This window comes from Eleutherodactylus coqui, chromosome 1 (genome assembly GCF_035609145.1).
Source record: "Eleutherodactylus coqui strain aEleCoq1 chromosome 1, aEleCoq1.hap1, whole genome shotgun sequence".
In the NCBI taxonomy this organism is placed as follows: Eukaryota; Metazoa; Chordata; class Amphibia; order Anura; family Eleutherodactylidae; genus Eleutherodactylus; species Eleutherodactylus coqui.
The window spans coordinates 363476193-363499666 of record NC_089837.1 but is presented as its reverse complement, the minus strand read 5'-3'; the positions used below and the strand labels follow the sequence as shown (position 1 = coordinate 363499666).

The 23474-nt window shown below is 41.9% G+C and overlaps 1 protein-coding gene across 1 annotated transcript in view; it reads right to left on the bottom strand.

Moving 5' to 3' along the window:
- Positions 1 to 363: 363 nt before the first annotated feature.
- Positions 364 to 23474, bottom strand: part of MRPS9 (mitochondrial ribosomal protein S9) — a 79184-nt gene continuing 56073 nt past the window's right edge. The window contains exons 7-11 of the mRNA XM_066577825.1: positions 20763 to 20838; positions 16279 to 16447; positions 12795 to 12903; positions 5666 to 5835; positions 364 to 541 (exon numbers count right to left, since the gene is read on the bottom strand). Of these exons, the coding sequence (XP_066433922.1) occupies positions 450 to 541; positions 5666 to 5835; positions 12795 to 12903; positions 16279 to 16447; positions 20763 to 20838 (616 nt within the window). The 3' untranslated portion in view covers positions 364 to 449. The remainder of the gene's footprint in view (positions 542 to 5665; positions 5836 to 12794; positions 12904 to 16278; positions 16448 to 20762; positions 20839 to 23474) is intronic.

Below are 23474 nucleotides of genomic sequence, written 5' to 3'. Positions count from 1 at the left end.
TGAACTAGATCTGTATACGTGGCTTATTTATCACTTTGCCATCACAGTAAATCTATGAGTGTATTGAAAGTTCAGTTGAACATCTTCAGAACTTAATGGGATCCTGTCAGTTCGAACACCAACATAAACTAAGTTATGATGGTATTTGGAGAGCTGGGGGATATTTTTTTTTTTCTATACCTGCCTGCTCCCGCAGAGTCCGCCATGAAGGAGTATATAAAGAAAAATACATCTCTTGGCTACCAGTCATCCCCCGAACAGCATGATAACTTAGTTTATGGTGCTGTTCTGAGGTGGCAGGTTCCCTTTAAGACAACCCAGTGTATACTAAGGTGTTTGGGAAGAAGATAACAAATGCTGAAATAAACTGTATATTACTATTTTATTACAAAAAAAATACATAAAGTCAGACTTCTTGCAGCTATTCCTTCCAACATCTGTGCAGCAGGTTAACGTTTATTCCATGTGAATTTCTTGCGGGCGCCCTCTTGGCCTGGTTTTTTCCGTTCCCTCTTGCGTGGATCTGCGGTAAGCAATCCAGCTAAAAGAAACAGTCGCAAGTCAGAAAAATGGAGACAGACAGACAAGTATTTATCGAGCTATAAAATGCAGGAAAATGGAAGTACAGGTTGTTGGCAAAGTGCTACTCGCTCTCAGCAGATTACTACTTCGAGAGCAATTAGCTATAGTATGTATCCAAAATATCATGCTACCATTGTAAGAGCACAGTGCATTCATACAGCCAGTTACATTCTCTCAATGGGCACAACTAGGCGGTTTGAAACAGGATCCTGGCACAAGTGCAGCTATGAAAGCCTATTTAATGGATGAGATTATACTTCGTGTACAAGTTCAGAACTCTATGAGGTGTATTCTCTTCTAGGAACTTTAGAACTGAACAATCTGAAATTCTGGACATACTATAAATGAGACTCAATGCTTTCACAAGACTTCTTGGATTTGGCACTTTTTTTGTTAAATATATTGCAAGTCACACGGATGTCTTTGTCTTGCATATTTAGGAATTTGGAGGCATTAGTCATCAAAGGGTTAGAGTGACCTTCCGGGTCACAGTAAACGTGCTGACACAGGCCAAATGTCCACTTATATGCACGGATTCCACTGCTGAATCCCGCAGCAGAATCCCTGCGTGCCCGCGGACATTGGGAGAAAAATACGTTTTCTTACCATTCTTGCTCCTGCGCGGATCTTCTCTGCGCCGGTTGGATCTTCTTTCTTCAGCACGACGGATGTGTCTGCATGTGCCGGACGCATGCGCAATGCATTTTTAAAAATCTCCCGTTGAATCCACGGCACAGCCACAATGATAGCTGTGCCGCCGATATGACAGCTTTCATTGACTTCAATGGAAGCTGTCCTGCAGAATCCGCGGCCAAAATGGAGAATGCTGCGATTTTCTCCAGCGTGTGGGTCGCACACTGCGGGAAGAAAATGGCATCCGCATGATTTTAAATAGTTTGCAGATGCTTATGCATCCCTATGGGCGGCTTTGATTTGTGGGTGACCCGCGCAAGTTCCACAGATCGAAGATGCAAGTGGACATTCAGCCTTAGTATCATTCCCAGTCCCCTCTTTCTGTAGGTAAAATAGCGATTAAATTCTCAAAACGGTCAAAGTTAATTGTGCATAGAGTATGCAGAGACTCTCCCTGCTGTTTGCAGGGAAGATAGAGGATTGACAATGCTGATGTCCATTAGTGATGAGCAGGGATGAGTGTCTGACTCAATAAGCGCACTGTGCACGAGGTAGTCACGAGAATTTGGAGGCTTTTTTTTTTCTTTAACCACACAAGGTTTATGGAGTTTTTGCAATAAAACAATATAATACACAGAAACAAACACACTTGGTGAAAATCCGGAGCCAACAACTCTCTCCTATACAGCAGGCACACATGCAATTATATTATCTCCTTTCCAGTGGCAAAATGGGCCAAGAAACCCCTCTGCAAGAAGACCATTCAATGCTATGGTAACTTGAAATGCGGAATAACTGATAATCAAGTAACCTAGGAAAAATTAGTAGGGAGCCCCTCAAAGTTTTAAGATCCTGGGGTCTAATTTTGCATAATAACCCACTCCCCCTATTTTACATCGTTGCATTCCCTAAACCCTCATTTATTTTGCCAAGGATGGAGCTTTGAAGGCTTGTTTTTTTTTTACACAACACGCTGAAGTTTTTATTGGTACCACTTAGAGCACATTTTGATCACCTTTATTGGTATTTTGGGCTTTTTTGATTGCTTTCTAGCACTTTTTTGGGAGGCAAAAGGAACAAAATAAGCATTTTGCCTGTTTTTTTTTCTTTGTTTTTTGCAATGCAAGAAAAATAGTGTTTTTACATTATTGTACAAATCGTTACAGATACGATGATGATCCCATATGTGGGATGTTTTAACCTTCTTTTATACAAACATGGGAAAGTGCACAATAAGGCCGCCTGCAGATGTCCAGGTCGGATCCGGCTGCGAGAATTCACGCAGCGGGACCCGACCCGAGCGTCTGCAGAGAGCAGCGCTTCACTCACCTGCTCCCGCGGCCCCAGCTCTTTCATGTGCATGCGCAGAGCGGAGCCGGCGAGTGACGTTTCTGCGAGCCCTGCACAGAAATAGAGCATGCTGCGATTCGTTTGCCGCGCGGCCAAATCGCGGCCGTCTGCCTAGGATGGCGTTTGTTAACGCAATCCTATGGCAGCTTCCAAGGGCGGAAATTCCGCGGGAAACGCCGCCGCCGAATTTCCGCCCATCTGCAGGTGGCCTATAGTTTTTTTTTTTTGTTTTTTTTTTTAACTGAACTTTTTTTTAACATCCCTGTAGGCAGCGTGTTTTGTCCGTGAACTCTTTACACACTGCAATGTACTTTTATCACAGCATGTAGGGGGGTTAACAGAGGGGATGGCTGTTCTCATCGATCCCCGCTTTTGCAGTAGGAGGCCAGCTATCAGCCATAGCCAGCTCCTGCTACAGCATGGAGAGGGCAAACTTCTGTGCCTGTGTTATCAACAAGATGTAAGTTCAAGTCCTGTTCAGTTAAGTTCCTCCCCAGCCAAGATGTAAACCTAAATTCTGTAGCATTAAGGGGGTTAATATCTGAACCCTTGCGTCCTCCCCAGCTTCCTCACTACCCCTTCCCCCCCCCCCCCCCGCACATGTTGCATTTTGAGGCCAAAAGATATGCCCATACATTTGGCACCGCCGACCCACTTACTTTGCCCAGTTGCAACTTATCAATTTTAACATGAGGCACCTGCTTTTTTCATAATAGATCTTGAAATAAACTGTTTATTTTCATATTATTATAGGGGATCCACACTGGGGAGTTATGAAAAAGTAAACATTACAGTGATTTTAATTATATTAGCTCTTTCTATCAGAGAGAATAGCAACTTAACCCACACATCAACCTTGAACTTCACAAGGCACTACAATGATCCTGTCTGTGTCTTCGGAACAAGGAGTAGCAGTGCAGACTTAGCCCAGCTTATAAGCAAGGCCGAACCCATAATGTTACCCCAAATGCAATCCAACATGGTCTACAAACAGGAGACAGTTGGCAAATAAAGAGACTCTTTGCTTATAATCTACATTTTGGAAGAAAGTCGCCCGCAACAAGTAAGCTAGCTGTTCAATCGCAATTACGAACAACAGTAGGGGGAGAGGACATCTCTGCCGGGTTCCCCTCTCCCATTTAAATCGAGCTGAAATTGCATTAGGAACCCGAATTATAAAACGGCAGGGCCGTATATAAAGGGTGCACCTATTAAATAAGATTATGTCCAAACCCCATTCTCTACAAGACGGCCCACAGGCAGACCCATTCAACACACTATAGCTTTTTTGTCTGGGCCCCTCGGAGACACCTAAAGATTCAGAAATAGCCCGCAAATTTTAATAGCAGTAGACCTAGAGGGCATAAATCCCGAGTGATCTAGTGCATCACTGAGGCAATCACCTTATTCAACCTATTTGCCAACACCTTCACCAAAATTGTAAAATCAGCTGTAAAAAGGGATATTGGTCTGTAGGAATTAGGAAGTTCTAAACCCTTATCTGGCTTGGGTATGAGCACTAGATTCATATTATGCATCCATGTACAGAGCATGTAATTTAGGGAGCAGTTCATCAGCATATGGTTTGTATACATCAAGTGGTAAGTCATCAGTCCCTGGTGCTTTATCATTACCATAACTCACACTGCCTCCTGTAGTTCATCCAATGGGGTAGACTCAACTAACAGTGTCCCATCACTACTTGTCACCTGAGGCAAAGATATGGTGCTTAAATAGGACTCTAAAGAATGGGAATCATATGATACAAACTAGTATAAAACTGACAGAGTACGTAGAATAGCAGGCACATCTTTTATACATTTCCCTTCCGTCTTCTAAGCTGATGAATATATGTCAGTGTGTAATGGTGACATGTATTGCCTCTGCCCATGTGCAGAACTTTACATTTCTCAGTGTTAAACCTCATTTGCCGCCTTTCTGCTCCCAACTTATCCAGATCCTCTTTCAACAGACATGTGTCATCTCTTGTGTTAATGTCTTACAGAGTTTTGGGTCATCTGCAAATAATATTTTACTGCACAATCCTTCTACCAGGTTATTAATATATTAAACCGACCCCTGCGGCACCCCACTAGTAACGGTGACCCAATCAGAGTACGTACCATTTATAACCACCCTCTGCTTCCTATCACTGAGCCAGTTACTTACCCACTTACACACATTCTCACCCAGACCAAGCATTCTCATTTTATATACCAACCTTTTATGCAGCACAGTATCAAACACTTTGGAAAAGTCTAGTTACACAAGATCCATGTAACAAAAGGAAAGTCCCACAGCACACCTCCGCATGCACAAAAAAGTGCAGAGGCCACGGCAAATATGTGATGCAACAGCCACTTAAGGGACCACAGATCCTTAGTCCCCAGCGTAGTACATCCAGTAGAGAAGCAAATGGCAGCATCAATGGTGTAGCAAAAGGATATAAATTTTTATTGCTCCATACAGCAGGCAACGTTTCGACTTTAGCAGTCTTCATCAAGCCTAACATACAGCCACTAGTACAGAGTTTATATAGCAAATGACAGACAGGTACAAACGAGACAGACCCCCCCCCCCCACAGGGAGGTAATTATCACATATGAGTAACACATGAGGCATATGTTAACTGCAAACACATTAAAAAAGCTTGGGTAAGCTCCATGTGCTGGGCTGCTCCACCGGTGTCAGATCGCACTCAGCGTCCAAATATTGTCATAGCACGGATAGACAATAGCGGGTGACGTCGCAGAAACATCATTGGCCAGCCGCGCGTGCGCGAGTCGCCAACCGAGAAGTCCATTCATTTCAATGGGCGACGCAGGGCCGAAAACAGCCACAGATAGAACATGCATCACTGTCAAAGCGCGACGTTGGAAATGCTGCGCTTTGACGCTTGTGTGAGCAGCCCCACTGAAATGAATGGGAGCATTTTACAGCGTTTAGTGCTGCGCTGAATAAGCAGCGCTAAACGTTGTACAATAACGTCTGTGTGAAGGAGGCCTTACTAGCAAAGTAGCTAAAATGTATATTGGTTATTGTAAATGTTTTCCCACATGGCCTTAACCACCCAACTATTTAATAAGCAATAGTCTGTTACCTTGTCTCATAGCCTCCATTTCTTCTGGAGAGACAAAACTGCGTAGGGCCTTTGATATAGCTAAACGGACAGCTCCAGCTTGCGCGGATCTTCCACATCCCGTGACGGTACATTCTGTATCATACTTCATCAAGCGGTTCAAAAATTGAAACGGGAACATAAGTTGCTCTCTAAATAAAATAGATAAACAAAACACTTAATACAATTAGAATTTTCAACCATGAGCTCTGCTAAAATACCTACAATAGTAATAAAAGAGGCTGTCCAGTTGTGAACCAGAATGGCTTATCCTTAACCCCTTAATGACACGGCCTATTTTGGCGTTGAGGACCAAGCGATTTTTTGGTATTTTTCCATCTCCATTTTTCAAAAGCCATAACTTTTTTTATTTTTCCGTGGACGCGGCCGTATAAGGGCTTGTTTCTTGCGTGGTGATCTGTAGTTTCTATCGGTGCCCCTTTTGGGTACATAGACAATATGGAAATTTTTTTATTTTTTTTTTATGATAACAGGGAGAGAAAACGCATCAATTCTGCCATAGATTTTTTTTTTCTTTTTTTACAGCGTTAATCATGCAGCATAAATGACACACTACATTTTTTCTGTGGGTCGGTACGGTAACAACGATACCAAAATTGTTATTTTTTTTAGGCTTTTACACTTTTTTGCAATAAAACCCCCTTTTTTGGGAAATCTTTTTTTTTTCTCTATAGCTGCATTCAAAGTCCTGTAACTTTTTTATTTTTCTATGTACGGAGCTCTTTAAGGGCTTATTTTTTGCGAGACGAGCTGTAGTTTTTATTGCTACCATTTTGGGGAATGTACGGCTTTTTTGATCACTTTTATTGCATTTTTTGAGAGGCAAAATGCTAAAAATTAGCATTTTGCCTCTGTTTTTTTTAGCGGGTTTTTTTACGCTTTTTGTCGTACAAAATTAAAAGCATGTTCATCTTTTTGTACACGTTGTTACGGACGCGTCAATACCCAATATGTGGGGTTTTCATTTTTTTCCCCCTTTTTATGCCAATATTAGAAAAAGCATAAAAAAGGGGGTTTTTTACATTTTTTTTTTACATTTTTCTTTATTTTTACACTTTTCTTTTCTTTACACTATTTGAGTCCCTCTGAGGGACTTGCAGCACTGTGCCTATGATCGCTGTCATAAGGCATGGCAGAGCTACTGCTCTGCCATGCCTTATCGCTTGTACAGCGATTATAGGCACAGGCAATACAGGACGCCAGTGTCTGGCGTCCTGTTGCCATAGTGACAGGTCGGGCTCTCGCGATGACATCGCGAGAGCCGGCCGGAGACACAAAGGGAGCGCGATCCCTCTGTGAACTCTTTCCCTGCCGCGATCTACTTAGATCGCGGCAGGGAAGGGGTTAACAGCGTGGGGGAGCATCTCCGATGCCCCCCCGCTGTTGCAGTGGGACGCCGGCTGTGACTGACAGCCGGCTCCCGCTGCGGGATAGCGCGGGATCATATGTGATCTCGTGCTATCCCCAGGACGTACCGGTACGCCCTGTTGCGGGAAGTACTAGGCTCCCAGGACGTACCGGTACGTCCTGGTACGGGAAGGGGTTAATATCTGCATCAATACTAGATTGGTGAAGGGTCCATTTTCTGAGAGCCCCTTCAATCAGCTGCTTATCAGGCCAATGTGTGATATTACAGGCAAAGTTTCCATTCATTTCAATAGGCACTTGGCCTGTAATATCAAGCATGGCCACAACAGTAAGAACTGAGCTGTCTGCTTTTTTTTTTAGAAATGAACTCTGTACACAAATAACTAGTTCGGTAAACGGTTGATCAGCGTGGGTCCCAGAAGATGGACCGCCGCCAATCTACTATTCATTACCTATATTGAGGGTAGACTTTTGATGGTTTACAACTGCAAATCCCTTTTAAATCTTTTCACTTACATAGTAAATATAATTCTTGATTTAATTATAGTTTCGTTTACATGTCTATATGATCAGAAACAAAAATACTTCTATTAAGCTACAATCTATAGATGCATATGAAATATGTATCATATACTGATATTAGTGCAGTGGACCCAATAAAGAAGCAATGCTTAACAACTCAATACAGAATCATGAATGCATAAAATCGAATTAACAAGGTATTATGCCAACATATACTTAGGTCAATACCATATTTGTTGGATTATATGATGCAGCTGACTAGGTTTAAAGCACAGAAAACAGGAAAAAATATTTCATACTAAATTAAAGGTCTCTGGGGGTCTAATAAAGAGGAGGGGGCTACAGTCATTAACTTTGGTGTTCAAGGCTCCTGGTGACATGGTTCGGACATCATCAGAGGTCCTGCTGCTACTGCAAGACCTTTGATCTTTGCCATGGTCTGTCCCTGTGTGTACAGAAGAGGACCTGCACCCAGGGGAATATGTAGGAGTGATCTCCAGTGTTATCAAACTGAGTATTACAAATACAGCTGTAGAGTAAACAACTGTTGAAGAAAGCAGGATAGAAGTAATAATGGCCAAAAATACTGCTGCTCCTCATGTACAAACATGGAAGCTTGTTCTGAAAAGTCACATGTAGGTATGCTTAAAAGGGGTACCGGAATCACTCCTTATTACCTATCCCCAACATAGGTGATAAAATTCTGAATCGTGGGGGGGGTCTTACTACCGAGACCCCTCCACTGATCTGCAGAACGAGGGTCCCATATCCCACTCTTCCTTTCACTGCGGGGGTCGCTTCGGAATGTAGGGTTGTTGCTCCATTCATTTCAATGGAGCAGACAGAGATAGCTGAGCGCTTGTACTCTGCTATCTCCAGCAGTCCCATTGAAAATAAATGGAGTGGCACCATGCATGCATGACCATCCCTCCATTTAATGTTCTCCTCACCGTGGGGTGTACAGCAAGACTGCAGTGCGGAGGAAGAGGTACACTGGACACGACAAGGTGATTTGGGTACAACTCCTTTAAGCTTTGTTATAAGGTGTGACTTGCTAGTAGAGATTTCTAAGCACTAACGCTAGTGACCATTGCTACAAGCATGCTCGACCTGACTAAACGTCACACACTAAGGGATCATCAGTTGACTAGGACAGACTATGGCCGACCAGAGAGACTGATATTTGTAAAACTAAAACTGCTCATCACTTATTACCCACAAAATCCTGCTTTAACAGATTTTCCTGTCTTCGTATCTGTAGTATGTATTCGTAATAAATGAATTATTCATTGTACATCACATTATTTCAGATTTTCTTTATTGAGTATTTCTATATCACAAACCAAAAGCTTTTTGTCTAAGTTGTAGCACAGGGCAATGGTGAGGGCCCTTACAGTATAAATCGAGGAGTACTCCCACTTCTTACCAATAGGGGATGCTCCAAAAACATACATTGAAGCAGAAAACAGACTATCGTTGCAATTGGAGGTGTCTAAAATCTGAACTAGAAAAATACAACAATCAAAGCAAGACATGGGTCTGTTTCATAGACCGCTTTTCACATGGCTGCAATATAGGCGTATTATTGAGTCTGGATCACGCCTGCAACGCCCAGATCACTTGCAGTTCATCTGAACCAGACGAAGATGTGGCAATCGTATAGAGGACAAACAGCTCACCAAAGTGGAATTTTGTGCGCAGAAAGAGAGGGCATGATAACCCGTAATACACCACGTAAGGATAAGAACGCCGACTCTAGCAGTAAAGTCATCCAGCGCAGGAAAATAAAGTCCAAGAATTTATTAGTTCAGAGTTAGAAGATGAAGCAACAAATCCAGAAATCAAAAGGACTGCCTGCACGTTCCAACTTCCATTCTCTGTGCATGCGTGTCAATGGAGTGATGTGTCACCTGATGAATTTGGCAAATTCTTATGAATATATGAGAAATGCTCAGCTATGTGGATTTTCAACTACCTTGACGTGCATCCTATAGAATGTAAATCACATTGTACAGAAAGGGTTGTATATTACATGGTCCAATGACTTGATTCGGGCCATGTAATATACTGCATTACAGAAAGTTTTCTTCTTTTTTTGCATTTGAGAGAGTATATGGACTGAGGTGCGCGGGCGATTGGCAATATCCTCTTTATAAAAGGGTGGCATACTGGAAACTGCATTTAGAAACTAGATATCCCTATGGCATGAACTGTATAAAGGATCTGCCGTACCGTTACTAGCTAGCACTGATGCATTCGCCATTGTACCAGCATCCTCAGAGTGAAGCGTTAGGGGAGTGTTGAGGTTACATTTCCTATTGGTCCTTTGTAACTTTAAATTGATGGATATTCACAGCATAAGGGATCGTGGGAAAGAACAGTATGTTTGAAATGTGCAGGAAGTAATTTGGATTCCTGGATCACTAATTATTGGATTCTATATTCCTGTGCTGGATGACACATACGTTTCCGTATTATGGTTACATGAAAGTAGCCAAAGGCTGAAACAGCTCTAATCCTCCGTTCCATTTAACCCCTTGAGTGGCACGCCCGGAAAAGTTCCGTGACGAGCTCCACTGCTCACAGCAACATAGCCCGGAAGATTTCCGGGCTATGTATCACTATGGGAGCTGCAGAGCACAATGCCACAAGCTGTGACAGTGTGCTCTGCCTGCACAGACCCACACAGAGCAGTGCAAGGGGTTTGAAAAACCAGCAGAAGATATTGCCGACATGTCGGCAATGTCCTGCTTTGTTTACAGGTTGCCATAGAGACCATCGGCTTGTCAGAAGCAAGCCGATGGTCTCTGTGGCAGGGAGAGCTTGGTGCTTGGCTGTGAGAGGACAGCCAGGTACCTGCTCTTACAGCAGAGATCAGAGAAAAACTCCGATCTCTGCTGTGTTAACCCTTTACATGCTGCAGTCTATGTGACTGCAGCATGTAAAGGGCTGTCACTGCAGCATGTAAAGGGCTGTCACCATCGGACCCCCGGAATGTGATCAGGGGTCCTGATGGGTCCCTGTGGAAGTCCCCTAAAGGGACAAAAAAAAATAAATTTTTTTTAAAAAATTAAAAAAAAAAAAAGTAAAGAAATTATTAAAAAAATTAAAAAAACACTTGTCTCCCTTTACTTTGTAAAAAATCAAAAATACAATCACACATGTGGTATCCATGCGTCGTAATGACCCAGAGAAGGAAGTTAATACATTATTTAACCCCTTAATGACATGGCCCCTTTTTTCTTTTTTCCCCATTTCTTTTTTTCCTCCCCCCTGTTTAAAAAATCACAACTTGTCCTGCAAAAAACAAGCCCTCGTACGGCCGTGTCAATGGAAAAATGAAAAAGTTATGGCTCTTGAGACGCAACTGCAAAACTAGTTGAAATTCAATGATTAGACCATTTTAAAAAACCTGCCCTGGTGGGCACGACAGGGTGGTAGGAAACCTGCCACTCAAGGGGTTAACAGACAGCACTTGCTGTCATGTAAATTGCATAGAGAAAGGTCACGTCAATAAGTAGAAGTTGTTTTAAAACTGAAACTCTGATAACATTTTCATAATTAATGAACTTGTCTGAGTCATTTAACGCAGCAGGGCTATGAATTATTTCATTATAATCCCCTAAATGGAAATTAAAAGTGCCCTATACAGTGTACTTATACCAAAGTTGCCAAAATGACGCCCCATCTCCAACATGACTTGCTGAAGCAGCACCGCACCGCCTTCTTACTCTACCTACATCCCCTGCATGCACTCTACATAAGGCTTCCAACACACTCGCTTTGTGCCCGAGAGGCTGGGGCGTAACCCACATTGGACACCACACGAACACCCGTCCATGTGCTGTCCGATACACGGATGGCTCGCATACTGACATACATTTGCATGTCCTACTTTTCCTCTGTAATACGAATAGGACAGTCCGTGTCTGCATGAAAGATCTCGGTAGTGTGTGCTGTCTCACTGATTATGGGTCTGCATGCTGCCCATTTGTCGGCTTATTATATGTCCAACACAACGATAAACAAAAAAAAAAAACACTGGTGTGTCAAGAGGCTTAGTGCTGTTAAAGAGATTGTCCCGCTATAGAAGGTTCTGGCGCGTCACTAGGCTATACCATCACTTACTGATCAATAAAGGTCTAACTGCTAGGACCCCCCCTTACCCTTACACTAAAGGGGCCACAGTGCTATTTAAGTGAAGCTGTACCACTTTTTTCTTCTCAGAAGGGAATACAGTAGTATGTGGAACGGCTTCTGCTATAGCTGCAGAATAGAGAGTGGATGTTACTTTTGGCAACTTTTCCCGAAGAGCCCAATAATATGTAGCCATTCTGATATTTCCTGTGATGTTGAGGTCCTACCAGTATAATGTACAGAGCACCTTGAAAATTTGTATTTGAGGGACCAGAGAGAAAGACTTAACAACCCTGGTATGTTACATGGACATAGTAGCTCCATTTTACCAAATTATCACTTTAAGGGCTCCGTTTATTGTTAACGCAATTGTCAATGGGACTTTCTAATGTTAAAAAGGCAACGCAATGCACCAAAAATGCAGTTGCGTGCGTTGCGTTTTTTTACAATAGAAAGTCCCATTGACAATCGCGTTAACAAAAAACGCAATCGCAAGTGTGTGGGAGCCCTAAGGCGGAGACTGAAAACACAAAAATTTAGTTGAACAGAGAAATGAACCAAAATAGAAAAATGAAATGAAATAGCCAAATTATTTCATAACAGCACTTAAAAAGGAACCTGTCAGCTCAAACATGTTGTTCAAACTGCAGGCATGATGTTATAGAGCAGGAGGAGCTGAGCAGACTATCTAGTTTAATGGGGAAATAATCGTTATAACTTGTATTTTATTCATTTATATCTGTTTAGTCTGAGCTGAACAGTCCAATGGGCGGTCCCATCAGTGACTGACAGCTGTGCATATATACTCCTACACAGCTGTCAGTCACTGATAGGACCACCCATTGGACTGTTCATTCAGAATGAGCAGAGGTTTACATAAATAAAATACAAGTTCTACTGAATCTTTCCCCATAAAACTATATAATCAATCTGCTCAGCTTCTCCTGATATATAACATCATGTCTGCAGTTTCAACAGCATGTTCAAAATGACAGATTCTCTTTAATGCCTCATTCACATACTGCATGTTGGTTTACACATAAATCATGCACAGTTTCTCTACCTGTCTTGAAGTACTGTAAAATAATCAGTATATTCCTGCCCATTTATGGTAATTTTTCCTTTTCCTTGGTCCCGTAATATAGCCGCTGCATTTGCAGTTTTCCTTTTACCTAAAATGGTCACAAACATAATTAATGGAAGCGCTATTCTCTTGAAAGGTAATTCTAAGGCACACTAAGGTATGAAATAATAAAAACAGAAAAGCAAACATAGAGCCACCACAAAAACCCCTACATTTTTCAGAAGCAATCTGTTTGTGTGTCTAATATTCTGAATGTAGGCAGCTGTCAGTGTTCAGAAAGAGCAGAGAGTGAACTTCATGTAAGGTGAAGGTCCTGGCGGTGAGGTTGTGTGGAAGCAACATTCCCTCTGGGGCAGATTTATTAAGCGGTCTAAAAGAGAGAACTTTTTTAGTTGCCCTTGGCAACCAATATCAGCTCACTTTCGTTTTCTTAGAGCAGGATGCAAAATGAAAGCTGCACTGTGATTGGTAGCTAGGGTCACCTAAGGCCGGCTGCACACGGGCATATTTGGATTGTGGAATCCGGAGCGGGCGCCCGCCTCTGGATTCCGCAGCAGTTGCCATAAAGATTTTCCGCTCACAGAGGAAAAAAATGCAGAAAAAACCCAGAAAGGTTGTGGGTACCCGCGTCATTGCCTAGCAGCAACGCGAGAGGAACAAGAATTTAAAAGAAAAAAAAAAAAGAAGAAAAGACAGCTGGGCAGGGGATTGTATCCCACTGCGGGCTCCTGCATACAGAATCCGACCCGGTCGTGTGCAGCCGGCCTAAAACCGTATTTTTTTTGCAGACAGTTTCATAAATCTTCCCCTTTGTGTACAGAATACCTGCATTATGACTGGCAATGAGAAGAGGTATTCTGGCTGTTATACATTAATTAATTTACAGTAAAAAAAAATTGTTTAGGTTTCTAATTATGGGTATGCCTTGTGGTTCAACACGTCCTATAGTTTAAAAAATACTGTAAGTCCAGGACCAAAAACACTTGAGCCATGTGGCTCATGGGGAACAACCAGCACCATCTTAAATCTAGGGATCAATGACCCCCATTATAAAGAGAGATTTAGCGAAGAAAGGGCATATATGTCACATTTTCTTTATATGAGGCATTTTAATGTATTAAAAGCGCTTGTCCAGAAGCAAAAATTCAGTTTTTCAAGTCATTGACTGCTGAAAAAATAAATGAGCCTATACTCATCTGTTGCACTACAGAAGTCCCTGCATACATGCTGTCTAGTGATTGGCTGCAGAGGTCATGTGCTTCAGTGGCACGTGACCATCTGTGTCTGAAAGTGAAGACCGAGGAGGATGCAACAGGTAAGTATAGGCTCACTTATTATTTTGTCAGCAGTTACTGAGCCAGCAGCAATACTACAGAGGAAAAGAAACATTACCATGTAAAGTATCCCACTCTCCCTCCTGATTAAGGGCTCCTTCACACTGGCGAGAAAAATCGGGCGTTTTTCTTGCGTTGCGAAAGGGAGTGAAAACGCATGATTATGATTTTCAATGGTCTCATTCTCATTTGCGATGTTTTCACACTTGTAATGCTGTGTGAAAAAAAAAAATTGCAGCATCTTCTTTCTTTCTGCGATATCGCCCAGTGTTTTTAATGGGGGTCGGTGACAGCAGCGCCAGCTCCATTGAAAGCAGTGATAGAACATTGCAATCTCCTGCCTCTGCTGTGACAGCTGCAGCTGGGAATTTCTTCATCCCTGCGGGGAGTCCCCTCATCACTGAACACTTGGACAACAGTGGTAGGGCGTTTGCTGATGAGGCGACTCCCCGCGGGGATGAAGGAATCCCCCTGCACCTGCTGTGACAGCAGAGACAGGAGATTGCGATGTCCTCCCATTGCTTTCAATGAAGCTGGCGCTGCTGCCACCCCATTGAAAGCAATGGGATGAAGGGAGCCCCCCACAGTGATGCAAGGCTGTTTTCACATGAGAACACCTCGCATCCAGGGGTTCCACATGCATTGCAAGGGCGATATCCATCCGTGAATCACGGCCCTCAGTTTTTTCCTGCACCCACTGTGTAGGGAACAGTAAGAAAACCCAATGAACGCAGTTGTGTGCTCGTTAGACAAGAAAACTAGTGTGCAGATAAAAAAGGGCCTCCGTGCGATCACAATGGCGTGGCATTTCCTAACAATATGCCTTACCATTCTAAAATGGGGGGGAAAAAAGTTGTAGGGCATAAAAATAATGCTTTCTGCCCAATGAGTGTATTACAATTTTTTATAGATCATGATTACATAAATTTTAAACCAGCCTGTGTACCTTTATAACAGAGCTTTCTTAGGCCCCTTTCACACAGGCGTTTTTTTCTGCGTTTCGATGGGGCTTCTCAGAAAAGCGTTAAAATGCACAGTTTTTCAAGCGCTGTCTGTTCTATTTTCATGCATTTCTGAAATGAATGGGCTGCATTTTCAGCACAGCTGAAAACGCAGTAGAATGTGGTTACCGTGTTTTCAGCTGCGTTTTTTCAGTTGTTTGGCTGCGCTTAGAACTGTGCTGAAATTGCAGTCAATAATGCATGTTAATGCAGCCGAAAACACAGTAAGGCCTCATGTAAATGAAATTGCGGATTCTGCCCATAGGGCATCATTGCCATCCGCGGGTGGCATTTTAAAAGAATTGCATTTTTCATGTGCGGGAGAAAAAACGCGGCATGCCGCGGAATCCGCGCGGATCGGCAACATTGCTATCACATTGATAGCAATGTGTGCGGATATTTGCATGCAAAAAAATGCCATTTAAAGCAAATCCGCGTGGAATCCGCCGCGGAAATCCGAGGCAGATTCTGCGTGGATTGTATCTTTTGAGTGGACATGAGGCCTAAACGCAGCGTTAAAAAAAACGCGTTTTGTTTTTTTTTGCAAGCGCACGTGAGAGTGTGGCCTTAGGCCGAATGCACACGGCCAGGTTGGATTCTACGTGCAGACCCCTGCATACCTGTCTGGATCATTTTCCGTCTGTGCTGCTGCGTCACGCCAGCGCACACGTGCAATGCAGTTGACGCTGCGCTGTCGCTAGTTGATGACGCTGATCGGATGGCTTCCACGCCTCGCCGAAATAGAACGAGTCGATTTTCTCTCCGCAAGCGGAAAATCGCAAGTGATTTCCGCTCATGGACAGGAAAAAACAATTTTCTATAGCATGTCTATGGGCAGTATTTGCTGCGGAATCCGCTCCGGATTCCGCAATGTAAATACGCCCGTGTGCTTTAGGGCTTACCATTTCTAACCTATAGTGTGAACAGGATGACCCTTCCTATGCCATGTTCACATTTGCATTGTGTTTACCGTCTATTGGTTGTACAACAGAGACTCCAAACAATGTGAATGGAGCCTTTGACCTACAGAGAAAAAAAATCGGAAGTAGAAGCACATCGTATTTCCACTAGGGATATTTTAGAAAAACACAAAAACGGTCACAACCCACAAAGCGCTGAAAATATTACCTTTCCCTTTGCTGAATGCTACTCCATGCTCATCATACTGCAGAGGATTAACGGTCTGCTTTTGGGACTGTATTTCCAGATTCTTGCAGTATCTCCGTACATAGTCCTCCTCAATGCTGCTGTGTGGCAGGCTCACCAAGCGTTCCATCGTTTGTATAAAATACAGGTACTGCAGGCAAACAAAAACTCATTAGGAGGTGTCAGTGTAATTGCCTGTGCTGTAGTCCTAGACTGAAGCTTGGCAAAGCAGGCCTCTCATTGACATTCCCTGTCAGACTGACACTTTGGCATATGGATGTTCATTTTCAAACAGTGTGAGACAATACATTTCTATGCTCCACAAAATCCCTGGGACCTGTTTTGCAGACAACAATGAATCAAAGCAGTTTTAAGCTACTCATTTGTAATTGAAGGAATCTTGTCACAAACCTCGGCAAATTATATGAGCCTTCAAGAATTTCTCTCCACTTGCCAGCTGATTTGCATTTTCTTTTGGCACTTTCTACAAATGGCGTTTATGAAATTTTGCCACCTTTAAGACCTTATTAGACTTTAATCTCCTTGAACAATTCACTTTCTTTGTTTGGGGGGGATGTGGTTGTTGTTATAAGAACTTGTGTTGCCAAAATGTAGTGAACATGTCGTAATAAAACTAAATTTGTGGACACATTTCTTTAAACTTTCTATCAATATGAAAGCTCAGTAAACTAAATAATGAATATCTAGAAGTCCTTCAGCCAACCTTTTCTGCAAAGCTGTGAAAAATTCTTATAGCTCAATTCTCAGTTATTTGCTTCCTGGAAAACGATGTCATCACCGACCTTCAGCTTCTTTAAGGGTTAAATCAGACATCCCAGTAAGGCCAGGCTCACACAAACTTTTTTTTGTTCCGTATAATATGCGTGAAATGGTGTCAACGAAGTACATTGCTTTTCATTGTTCTGCTCACACTTGTGTATATTTATGTTATGAGCGCAGCAGGTTCTATTTTTCCACGTATTATGCGCCTAAGAGCTCTATTGTTCGCGATAGGTGCTTTCCAAAACGCAATGCATACGCAATTACTTTGCCTCATTTTTTATTTTTTTTTTTAAACACATGTTGCTAGGAGACATGCAAAGGAAGTTAAAAGAGAAACCAGGAAGTTGTAGGCAGATATTGTAGGACAGCCTCTAGGGGGCGCATATTAGCCTCTTACTCTCAAGCTCAGTACTATGGAGCAATTCCTGCAACCTCATTGTTTCTGATTCACAATTCCAGCAACCTGATTGGTTGTTTGGGTTCCCTGATTCAACCTGATTGGTTGTTAGGGCCGGGCTTGAGAGTAATATAGATATATGCCTAGGGGGCGCCACACGAAACAAAGCGGTTTTCTCTGGATACTGGAGGCCATCCTATACATACCATAGCTACTCTTAATGTCGGCAAACTCACTGCTCTGATGCATCGAACATGGGTCGGACAACCTCTGACATCATTCCATATTTGCGGTCATTTTTGCGCACATAAAATACCAAGTACATACGCAAGCACATGTACGCAAAAATGCACGCATACATGGGTAAGGTCTAATGCACATGGACGTATTTGCACTGGAAATCGCAGCATGTCCTATTTCAGTGTGAGCCTCGCCGAGGCTCGCACAGCCACCTCTTCGCTGACGTGCCGGCTCTGCTCTGCGCAGCTGTGCGCCAGTCGGCACATCCGTAGAGCAGAGAGAAGACGGCGGAAAGGGAAGCCAGAGGTCACTGATACATATGTGCATGACAGCTGTGTCTATCACACTGAATACAAAGGCTTTGTTCACACTGGTATTTTTTCCTCCGCCAGTTTTCTGATGCTTTCAAGTGGTATGAACAGTGCAGCGCTCCAGACAAAGAAAAAAAATGGATGGAGGCACCTTTGGGTCTTAAACTGAAAAATTTAGGAGTCAAATTAAAATGCATATATTATGCTATCATACATGTATCTTGTGCAGAGTATCGCATTCCTCCTAATTCTGGTTCTTCCTTTTCTACTTCTGACACGAGCATGTTCCTGGCCCATGTGCGGTGTACAACATACATGTCTGTTTAAGTAACTACTAGTAGTGCCTGTAAATGTAACCATTCTGGAGCTTCTTTTCTTATACTTCTGCCTTGTACTGGTCCTCAGTCCAATTTTAGTCAATGAAAAACAGGCCAATTTTAGTCAGTGCCTGTCCGTGTTGTATCCATATGTGTTGCTGGTCCATTTTTAAGTCCGTTTGTCATCTTATTTCATTGACTGGAATGGGTCACTGTTGTCCAAACACAACATCCTGTGATTTTGCTACAGATTCTGAGGTAAGAGCAGTCGGCACTAAATGCCATCAGTAATTGGTCCAGGCTTCCCGCTGAGGTGACTGGCAGCTTTCCTTTGTAACACAAGCCATCACCACCCCAGGTCACATGATCAGCAAAGTGAGGGGCTTACTGCCAATGTGATTCTATGGAGGCTGTGCTCCGTCTCCTCCATTACTTCTCTCTGCTGTAGGCTTGCTTGTATGCACTGTAGAGCAGTAGCATGTTTAGCAAACCCACCTAGTGTGCAACACGTCTGCTTCACAAGGAGGGAAGATATATTTGTCACAGCTGCAGGTCTTGTGATCGCTGGGGTCGCAGCGGTCAGACAATCAAACAGAGGATCAATGAAACGGCGTCTTAACAGATTGCCTGCAGAAACACCACATACTACAACCGTTGAAGTATTGCAGTATATGGTATAAGTGATAAAACAATTGCAAGTTCAAATCCCCATAAGTAAATGACAGGCTTTTATTATTGTAAAAAAATAAAAGCATATTAAAAAGTTTAACCCCTCCCCCCTTCCCCCACGTTAGCCATCTACAGAAACATAGAAGAGTTCAAACTTTTTATAAGTGGGGCGAGAAAACTAAAAATTGCAATGTCATTTACCCCTTAGTGACAGAGCTTTTTTTCCTCCCCCCTTTAAAAAAATCGTAACTCCTTTATTTATCCACAGATCTAGCTGTATGAGGGCTTTTTTTTTTGCGTGACGAGTTGTATTTTTCAATAGCACTATTTAATGTACTATGTAATGTAATGAAAAACTTCTAAAAAATTCTAAGTGGAGAGAAATGAAAAAAACCAAGGCATTCCGCCATCTTTCGGTGCGTCTTGTTTCTACGGTAACTGCAACAAAAAGGACACGATAACATTATTCTATGGGTCAGTACGATTACTACGATACCAGACTTATATAGTGTTTTTTTGCTCTACTACTTGTAGTTTTTTTGTTTTTTTTTTAAAGATATTTAATTTAAAAAAAAATTATTTCCTGTCTCCTTCTGAGCACAATACCTTTTATTTTTCCATCGACAGAGTTGTGGAAGGGCTCATTTTGGGTGGCAAGTCCTGTAGTTTCCGTTGGTACCATTTATTTTTTAATGACTTTTTGATTGCTTTTTATTACATTTTTCATGGAGACCGGGTGACCAAAAAAAAGCACATTTCTGCCTTTTTTTTTTCCGGACGATGTTCACCGTGTTGGGTAAATAATACTTTTCTTTGATGGATCGGACTTTTACGGACACAGCGATACCAAATATGTATTTTTATTGTATTATTTAGATTTTATTGTAAATACGGCGAAAGGGTTTCAATAATTAGTAAAACTTTATTGTTCTTATTTTTAAATTTTCTTTTAGTCCCCAGGGGGGACCACAACATGCAATGCTTTGATCACTCCTGCAGTATGACGTAGTGCCATAGCATTACATTGTACTGCAATCTGACAGGTAGTCTATTAAGCCACTCCATGGGGATACTTGATAGGCATTCTGCCACGACAGCCCTGAGGCCTTTTGGAGAGCCCCGGCTGCCATGACACCTGCACGGCTTCCTGCAATCTCAAGGGGTTTCCAGGACTTAGATATCCATGACATATCTTTAGGGTAAGTGATCGATATCAGATCAACTGCTGCAATTACAAGCGGTTTTAAGGGGCCACTGCAGAAAAAACTGTAATGGTATTAATCATTGCACCCAGAGGATGGTCAAAGTGTGGAAGACATGGAAACCAGGACTGTAGTACTAGGCAGCGACTGCTCTCAGCTCTTTCCCTCCCACTTCTGGCTGGCTGTACTCAGTCTTTCCTCTGACAACCCTGGATTAACCCTCTGAAGGGTGCAGGCACTTAATGCATTTATACAGCTCACAGAACTTGGGTGGGTTAATCCCAAGTCCAGTGCAATAACAAATAAGCCAAAAATCTGTTACAAGAGACCATATAGAAGGGGACATTACCCTATGATGTTTCTATGACTTAATAGGGCATATCAACTGAGATTGTGCTCTTAGCACAAGCTCTTTAAGGGTTAATGAAAGTAAATCAAAAGTTAAACATATATATATAATGAAAATTCTTTCTTTGGGTTGAGTCCCATGCTACGGCCGCAGCAGAGGACCGTACCCTCACATAATTTGCTGTAAAACATTGCTTACGTCTTGGTCAGACAGATTTTCTGCTAGCAGGCTCTCCAATTCTTCCTTAACCAACCATCTTATGCCAGAGGTTTCTCTGTTCAAAACAAACACACAGCATTACGCATTTGCTAATTATTCAGGCAATTAGAGACGCATCACCTGATATCACTAATATTGGCATCCGTGGCTTGATGATAAACCACAACACTGTAGAAAATCTCAATTTCAACTGCTGCCTATAAATAGCAGCTTTCTTTGAGAACAGCAGTTCTGCTTCAGTGATATCAGGGACATAAAGAGGCAGCAATGCAGTACAAAGACGGCTATTTCAAAGGAAAAGTGTAAATATAGACATGTTATCCTTATATAAAGAAAAATATTAATTTTAGAATTAAATTTCAGCATTATTTAAACAAACCAATTATGACAGATTATTTAAGGGATGAGATATTGGGGCACCCAAATTACTGTGTCCCCCACTTCACTTAGGCGACTCTTCACATGAATTTGCCCCGATAAAAAGGGAAGATTGACCCACGCACATCATCTAACATGTACCTGGGACATACATATCATTAGAGGTCTTTAGTGGGATCTGTGCGGTGTGACACAACACTACTCCGAGCACCAGCCCCTTTATAGTGACCGAAACTCAACCATCTACAGACTTCGAGGTCTCAGTCAAAATGAAGGGTATGACAAATCAGAGAAAGATCATTGCTTACTCGTTCTAGTAACAGGACATCTGACATTTTTAGTGACGTCAGAAGGTCTGGAGGAGAGCCTTTCCTTCAAAAGGGGTTGTCCATTTTTTGTATTAAAAAAGCCTAAATCAATATAGACAAGTGTCCTACATTTACATCCCAGTCTAGGTAGTTTTTAATAAAATAAAAAAAATAAAAAATAGCACATATATTTCTGACAGTTCAAATGTACATCTAAGGTCTTATTCATGCGGGCGATTGCGATTCAGGAAAAAAATGGACAGATTTTTCATAAGCTTTTGCTTTTTTTCATACGTCTTTTTCTTGTTTTTTTTGTTGTTTAAATGTCCGGAAAAACGAAAGGTGGGTGGCCTAATTGATGTTCTTCAAAACTCTCATGCCATGCAAATGCAATCTGATTTTTTTGCAGGAGGGGGAGAGAAATGTTTTTAATACACCCATTAAAACACCAATGGGTGATTCTTGTCTGAGAATTGGACCAAAATAGCCCAAGAAAAAAAAGCAAAAAAACAAAAAAAAAGCAGCAGCATGACCCGAGTAAAAAGATGCAATCTGAATAGAACCATTGAAAACAACGCTTTATTTCCGTGCAAGTTCGTACTCACATGGAAAAACACCCGTATGAATAAGCCATATTCCCTACTGCCAACAAAACCATCAGCTTTGAACAGCATTAAGTCTGACAAAGTAAACACAAAATATACTAAATCGACAAATTACTGCTGACAGAGTTTCTTCAAGAACGGGTTAACTTTTTAGATGTACGGTTTATGTACACATCAGGGGAAGCTCCAATAGGCTTACATTAGACAACAGGGTCCTCAACCTTCTGTACCTTGTCGGCTACATTTAACTTTGAGTCATGGTCGGGGGCCAATTCCCCTAAAAATTGTCTATGCTGTATTGTTGTTTAATGCTATGATCTGGCAGTCACAAAACAATCCAACCTAATGGATTTCTTTCCATTGTAGGACTCGCCCTTTTTTTCATTTTCAACTTTTCTTCTCCACCTTCCAAAAATCATAGCTCTTTTAGTTATCCATCAATGTAGCTGTCTGAGGGCTTGTTTTTTGCAGGACGAGTTGTATTGTTCAATGTACCATATAATGTACCGAAAAAGGTTTACAAATGTCTAAGTGGAGTGAATTTTGCTGTACTACTTTTAAAAAACAAATCTTCAGAAAAAAAATTAAATAATTTTCTGTCGCCATAACTTTTATTTTTCTGTCAACATGGTTGTGTTAGGGCTCGTTTTGTACAGGACCTGTAATTTCTATTGGTACCATTTTGGAATACATACAACTTTGATTAAAAAAGCTTTTTATTAAAAATGTTTTTTGGAGACTAAAAAAAGCGCAATTATGCATGGTTACCCTGATGACATTCACCATGTGGGTCAAATAACGTGTTACTTTGATAGATCAGACTTTTACGAACGCAGTAATACCAATTGTTTTGTTTTATCATTTTGATTATTTTTTTTACATTTTCTAGTCCATAAAAGAGACTTGAACTTGCAATCAGTTGTTCGCTCATGCAGTATAATATAATACTATACTATTATATTATACCGCATATCTGACAGGCTTGGCTCGATAGGCAATCAGCCATGGCAGCGCTAAGGGCCTCCAGAAGGCCATAGGCTACTATGACAGCCGAACAGCACCTTGCATCGAAATTCGGGGGATTTAAATACCGCTGTCAGAACTTCTGATCCCCCTCTATCCAAACGATAAACGCTAGAGATGAGCGAGCGTACTCGGTAGGGACAGATACTCGAGAGAGTATAGATTCTGTGAGTTTATACATGAAAATAGAGGCCATAAAAATGATGTGAAGAGAACATTACTTTGCATTCAAAAAAAGCACAACTTTTTTGGACTACGTAACGACAGGTGATCTGTTGTCTTGTTTCTCTGTTTACACAAGGTGTATTTTTCATTTGTCTCATGTTCTTAGGAACACTTTGGTGTATCTTACTTACACACAGACCAGCAATAGGAAA